The 7,282-nt window shown below is 33.9% G+C and overlaps 1 protein-coding gene across 2 annotated transcripts; it reads right to left on the reverse strand.

Moving 5' to 3' along the window:
* Nucleotides 1-2: 2 nt before the first annotated feature.
* Nucleotides 3-6,896, reverse strand: Drat (Death resistor Adh domain containing target). 2 transcript variants are annotated; one of them, XM_073074795.1, is made up of 6 exons: nt 6,760-6,896; nt 6,400-6,483; nt 4,848-5,588; nt 4,479-4,626; nt 4,058-4,210; nt 3-2,211 (listed from the first exon to the last, which is right to left on the reverse strand). In XM_073074795.1, exons 3-6 carry the CDS (start codon nt 5,573-5,575, stop codon nt 2,095-2,097), a joined length of 1,146 nt encoding a protein of 381 aa, XP_072930896.1. In that variant the 5' UTR covers nt 5,576-5,588; nt 6,400-6,483; nt 6,760-6,896; the 3' UTR covers nt 3-2,094. The 2 variants fall into 2 exon arrangements, with proteins under 2 accessions (XP_072930896.1, XP_072930897.1); XM_073074796.1 differs by lacking the exon at nt 6,760-6,896 and having other exon boundaries at nt 6,287-6,410.
* Between the last annotated feature and the right edge of the window lie 386 nt (nt 6,897-7,282).

Raw genomic sequence — 7,282 nt, forward strand, 5'->3', positions numbered from 1 at the left:
AATAACAAACATTAGCATGGTTTATTAAAATACAATAAACAATATACTGATAATACATAGCAAGTTAGTTTAAACACCTTACATCAAATAGTAATACGACTTAGTCCTTTAGTGTTAATAAACATTTCAAAATGTAAATCATAATCAATTTTTAAACATGTTTGACTAGAGGTTGTTACAATACAGAATATTAAGGGCTGCTATTGTTTTAATAAGAAATATGTATTGTACGGTATTATACCGTTACATTTTTGTTTAGATTCAGTGTAAGTGACATTTATCCGTAATAATCAAAATTAAGATTAGATTAGCAACCCTTCAATGTAACAATTTTACTGAGAAGTAATATGTATTGTATAAAACACTTTAAAGTACCAATGTACATAAATTGTATACCTTACTTGAAATACTGAATTCTTATTCATCAATTTATTAAAATTTTTAGAGATCATATGAATTACTTCTCATAGAAATTGTTATTTTTTGTATCATAATACAGTCTTAACCATTAATTGAAATTGTTATATGTTGGTACTGTTATATCTGTATATATGGCACATTAAATGTATTATGAAATATCATTCAATTACATCAAGATTAGCCTACGAATAAAATATATCACTAGAAACCTTAATTAACTTCTAAGATTATATTGTAAAAAATGTTGTACGTTACGTAGCTTGTGATGAGCAACCGATGCAAACATTTTCGGAATTGCAACAGGAATTAAAACAGGCATGTTTAATATTAAATAATCTATGCATTAAAATCAATTTGCAAAACAAAATTAATTACAGCCTAACATATTATGCTCATTCATACAAAACGTATTAAACATTTTTCTTTTTTAAATATCACCCATACCTTACATAAGCAATAGAAAGTAAGGGTTTATTTCTATCTACAGACAGAGATCATGTGAGTCGCTTGCCATGACAGTAAAAATAGTATTTCTCCGTACAATGTGTATTAACATATTTACGTGGACTATAAGATGTCCGTTGTCCGCGCAGACATGGGCTATGCTTTTCGACATATTGTATAGAAAAATATGGTTTGTCTGACACTAACCGTGACTACCACGTTCAATGTCTGTAGGTATAAACGGGGCCTTAATGTTACGGCCCAAACGGGGCCAAATAGCACGTATGACATTAAACGAACCTCTTAACTACTTACTAAGCGTACTTAAACAATTATTGTATGTCTACACAACATCGGCGAATATTATTATACCATAAATTGCAAATAATATTTAACGGTAATGCAAAAAAGACACATTCATTTCGATCCTTGTTTCATAGCAATCATTTTACACTACTTACGTGAATGTCTCTTACATTTACACGCGCGTCCATTTAAACGAATAAAAGACCAAATTAGTTATGACAAGAGCGCAAAATTTTATTAATCCTACTTTTACATTTAAAATTATAATTTCGCAGACAAAATGCTCTTTAATAATCTTGTACATTAATAGAATACATATTGAGCAGAAACTTTAAAAGATCTAAATCATAGCAACTATAATTTATGGGTTTTAAAAGTAGGAGATAGTAAACATATTATAAGTTTGTTGATTTTAGATAAAACAATGATGAATCAATTATATTATTACATATTAACATACATCTGCATATTATCGGAATAATGTGTATTTCAACAATTTTATACTATTAAACAGTCGCATATTATATATGGAAATATGTAAATCGTGTATTCATTTCATTTGTGACTTCATAATACACCCTAATACTATCACATTGATATTATTAATTGCCCTTAGACTTGTCAAAATATAATTAATTCGTTGTAACCTGTGTGATATATTTTTATTTTCATAATATGTTCCTATTTTTTTATGTTAATTTTGTTTAGTTTTATAAAATTTATAGAGGAAATATAAATGGTCAGAAAATATATCCACTATAATCTCTTCAAAAATATTTTGTGGCAAATGATCTACAAAAAATCGAAATTTAGTCGATTATTGAAAAGGATCGAATGCATATTGGTTGTGTCAAAATAAGCAAGACTACTAAACTAAATTTTGGTCAAAAATGTTGTAAAGAATCTCATATAGATTGATGAAATTCAATCAATATTGTGGAATTTCAGTATAGCGCGTCCCTGTATCTCGGAATTACACAATTTTCTCACCACCTCCTGCGCTTCCTCCGCGGGGAAAACTGAATGCGGCGGCGGCTCGATCTGCGAAAAGTTATATTGCAAAATAACAATCTGTAATCGGATATAGTCGGCGTAAAACTGCTAGTTCGCTTTGAATATAGAAATGAATCGCGTCGCCATAGCAAATTGTATGACTACACCTACTCGCAACATCTTCAGAGTGGACTAGCAGTTTGGCGCGGACTATGTGTGCTAATCAACAATTTTTATAAATTCTTCGATATTTATTGATTGCGAAGCTCTCTTTCTGCGCATCTACACGTAACAACTTTGTTACCATAAACGTACAGTATGAATTATACGCGCTAACAATTACAAATTGTCTACAGTAGTCTACACTACTTTAATGATAGTACACTGCTTTAATAATCTCCTTCTGGATGAGCGCCAGCATGTCTTTTAACAATGATAAAACCGATTTTGTGAATGTAAAACTGTACATATCTATTTCAACAATATTGTGCATATGGTTTTTAGGCAAATATTAATAGGATATAGACTACATACATATATACGTCTTTTCGATGTATTTTCTAAGTTTAATGTGAAAACGCACTATTAGTAATGATTTTTATTATCAAACGCATTATATAATCACTAATCACGAAAATAGTTCTCATCTTCTCATTGAAATTAAATAACTACATTAGTAATCGAATAATAAACCAATGTAGAAAATGAATACACATGCAGAAGGAAGTTAGAAGGTCACGATTCAAGGAAGGAAACGGTAGCCTTCTCATGAAAACAATACATCTTTACTATTGGTTTTAGTCATAGTGATAAATTCTATGAGTGTCTCAAAACTCAAAGTTGAACATAATTGGAGTTGGAAGCCTGCTACAACAAGTTAAACAAAGAAAGAAAAGGAAACAAATAAATCCAAAAACGTTTTGAGCTGAGTCTAGGTTATAGGGCTCGAACACAAAACTGCGATGCGACGCGATGCGAATTCGCAACGCAGAAAATTGCGATGCGAATTGCTGCGATGCGATATCGTGCGGCGTAGCGTCTCTCAGGGTGACCAACAACAACAACCACTGTGCGATGCGAATCAATTCGCAAGTTCTTGCGATGCGTCGAGGGAGCTCGCAGATTTTTGCGATGCGACGTCGCATCGCAGTTTTGTGTACGAACCCTTAGGAATGGATGTGAAGAAAGAAGGTACATTAAGAAAAAATAAGCAAATCAATGACACGGTGAAATCTAGCAATCTCAAGACCAATGAGTAGAAACTAATGCTTAACAATAGAACATGGAAAGGGTTGCAGATTAAGAGGTGCAACTTATCTAATAAAAGATACAACTAACTTGGTACACTAACATCATGAATTTGATTCATTTGATCATTGAATATGAGCTCAGCTGGCATCCTTGTACTTGAGGCAATGGCTCACAGATATTGTACTTTTTACAGGTATGCCCAGATATGTAAACGGACTTATATTTTATTAGATTCAAGAGACTGTATAGGAGTAGAGCACGCCATAGTTTTTTATATATCTTTTATAATATACGAGCATGCAATCCACCTGATGGTCAGTGGCTACTGCCGCCCATGGACATCTGTAATCATCCCCAGGCAGGATTAAATATTCCTACCTGAGGTCGTCCACACATGCGCCACTACTCTTGAGAACTAAGCTGGAACGCCTCGGAAAAGTATGTCTCCCTTATCAGGCCCTTCAAGCCAGAACACAACAGTGTTTAACACTGCTGTTATGAGGTAGAAATAGGTGTGACGGTCGTGCCGCCAGAGTCGAACCACAAAGAGTTCTACCAATTTTAAAAGTAGGAGGCCACGCACTAGACAACACCTGCTGAATAATGATGGTCATGAAATGGTACAATTCATTACACAACTTACATCGCCACGCGCCACCAACTGTACGAGCTCTCTCAGCTGTTCGATGGTCCCATTTGGAACCACCTCAATGTTGACGTTCATTTCTTCAGATTTCTTAGCAAACTTCGGCAACAGCTTCTCACCGACGTCCTCCGTCACCAGCACCACGCCACCCTGAGAAAAACATGTATCAAAACGGTCTAAAACTATCTTGCCAAAAATAAAATAAAAATCTATCGAAAATTGAGGATATCACCAATTTCAGCTAGAAAAGAGATGGTGAGCTGAAGAAATTTCAAGTCATTTATATGTAAAAAAATCGGAATCCAAATATTTCCACCTGTTAAGCTAAAATGTGACAGGCAGAATCTTAGGCTTATAAAATACCTTTTATGTGAGATGTTGAATAAGCACGCACAACACAACATAATAAAACATTTACCGGAGCCAGACACTGCAGCGAGCGATGCAGGGAGCGCGAAGTGGTGCCGAAGTTGATGACGACGTCCACCGGGCCGCCACACGCGTCCGTAGTGCGCTCGATGAGTTGCCGCTCGTACAGGTCCTCGGTCCATTGCACCACGCTGATACTGTACCGAAAATACCATGATGTATAACAAACTCACATATTGTAGGGCTCCTTCGGAAATATAAGAACCATTAAACGTTTTATGGGAACATTTAGACATACTTTGGATCATTGTACTGAGTAATCATTATTTTTTATCATGGATCAACATGGAAAATAGAGATTCATTATATGCATTATAGAACTTACATATTATGAAAATCACAAACACAATGAACTTACTGATCTCTCTCCTTTGCTAGAACGAAGCCTTCATCCTTCAAAGTAGCAACAGTAATATGAATTTGATCTTTGTGTGGGCCGTGGCTCAGATAATGAGAAGCAATGCGGAGTGCCCACAGAGCTAATCCACCGGTGCCCACAATTAACAGGGTGGCCTTGTCCTTATGATTGGGACCTTCTAAAACCTTGTTCAAACACTCGCTGGCCGAGTGCACCGTGTTTGTGGCAAGCAGAGCACCTGTAGGAAGCATAGCAGCCACACTCAGTGGAAGATTGTCAGGTACTGGCACAAGACACTTGAAATCTGGTACAACAATAAAATCTGCATATCCATGAGGCACTCCTTCATAAGGGTACAGAACTATTCTAGTTCCTTCCGTTATGTCGTCTGTGCGCTCTGCAGCTTTGCCTATCGCATCCACGACACCAGCCACTTCGTAACCAGGAAACAGAGCCCCATCCCGTATGCCAATATGTGCGGGGGTAGAAGAGTGTATTCCAAAACTCTCCATTTCACCGGAGAGACTTCCAATGGAGGAAATTGAAGATGTACTGCAAACAGATGCAGAGCGTGTGCGGTTCACCCGATAGCAAGCGCCGGCATACACAACTCTGATACGCGCACCATACATGGGCACATCTGGTACTGGTACATCAAAGCTGAACACACACTCCTTCAAGGTTGGTCCAGGAGACTCAATGGACACCTGTCTGCAGAGCTTGCTCATTTTTCTTGAATATCTGTGCAAAATAATTCAATAATGTATTCCTAGGTAACATGACTTACTTATAAAACAACTGACATAAAAACTATATCCAATTTGATATAAAAACCTGATGATTGATTTCTTTATCAAGTGTGATTAATAAAATGTAAAACAAAGAAATTATTCGTAGAATTAGATAAGATGTGATATTTATAATATTAAACTATTATTTTCACCTATTATTCGGAGGCAAGTAAAATACTTCTATAAAATGACTTACCTTTCAGAAGCTGCAAAATTATTTTTAGTTTTAAAATTGCTGATATGAGCTACCACTGGTGAAAAAATATTTGAGTTTACTGAAGATAAGGTATATCAATATAATTTAATGCTGATTTTTGAGACTGATATCTTATCTAAGCTAGAGAAACTTCAACATTACAAATTAGTAGATAACAATATAGTTAATTATATGTTCATAAGCTAATTATATGATTATTATGGCAAGTCAATATTTATGTTCTGAAAAAATAAGAGAGTGAGATGTTCTGTTTTTAAATGCTTAAAATAAATATATGATAAAACTATTATTATGAGTATACATAATACATACATATATTAAAGCCAACGAGATTAAATATATACATAGTTGTATGTATTTGGTTAACTGAAGATTTTGAAGATAAGATTATTAATAACACAACAAAAATTTACAAATAAAATACAACCTACCAAACCTCGTTTAGCTTTCATATACGCAATAACACAGTTTTGAAATACACTGAGCTGACTCTCAATCTATTTTCTATAAATAGTGAGGAAATGAAAACTGTTATCATACTAACGGGACTGCGTGTTTTGAATAACGCTCCGTCGGCCGTCGTAAACAAGGACAACGAACGAACAACGACCACTTGATCACACCAACGCTGAGTGACAAAACAAAAGAATACAAAATTATATAAACATTGATATGACCTTCCTCTCTCATGAAGGTCACACTGTACCAAATTCAAAAAATATTTGTAAGGATCACCACATTAAGAGATTGAGGATAGCTAAAAATATCTTCGACACATTTTTCAAAGTACAATCTACGACGATAATAACATAAAAGTGTAAAGTCACATTACGCACGTAATTTCTTTTCTTAATTTCAATAACTAACAACATCCATTAGTACATTTTACACTAAGCATTTTTACCTGTGTTTTCTAACACGGACTTTTGATTTTGATCAGATAGACTTCGCTCTCGGAGATAAAATTATAAATAATACAATTTTACGTCTTTATTTACAACAAGGACAAAAGACGAAGAATGACGTTTATTCCATATCACATTCCGTTTCACGCAATTAGTACTTAGTAGAGTAAGCAAAATAGCGGTAAAGACTTATTTCGTATTTATTTCATTAATTTTATGAGAACAAAACAAATTACTATTATTAGTAATATATAACCATAAATATTATAATTATAATATATTTTATTAAACAATTTAAACATTCATATTTAATAGAAAAACTTGCTTTAGAGTATATACCTAATATTATTTACTTTAGTGTATTAACTTTTAAATCGTCATTTTCATAAGCTACTCGTACTTCAATATTTATTTTATTAAGTTAATATAATATTGTTCTGTGGTCCAATTTTATGAAAATTCCGAATATTAATAGGAACACCTACTTTATAAAGTCTAATAAAAATATTTGTAGAAGTTTGG

This window comes from Epargyreus clarus, unplaced genomic scaffold, assembly GCF_041222505.1.
Source record: "Epargyreus clarus isolate Ecla_fem2 unplaced genomic scaffold, WU_Ecla_fem_2.2 ptg000007l, whole genome shotgun sequence".
In the NCBI taxonomy this organism is placed as follows: Eukaryota; Metazoa; Arthropoda; class Insecta; order Lepidoptera; family Hesperiidae; genus Epargyreus; species Epargyreus clarus.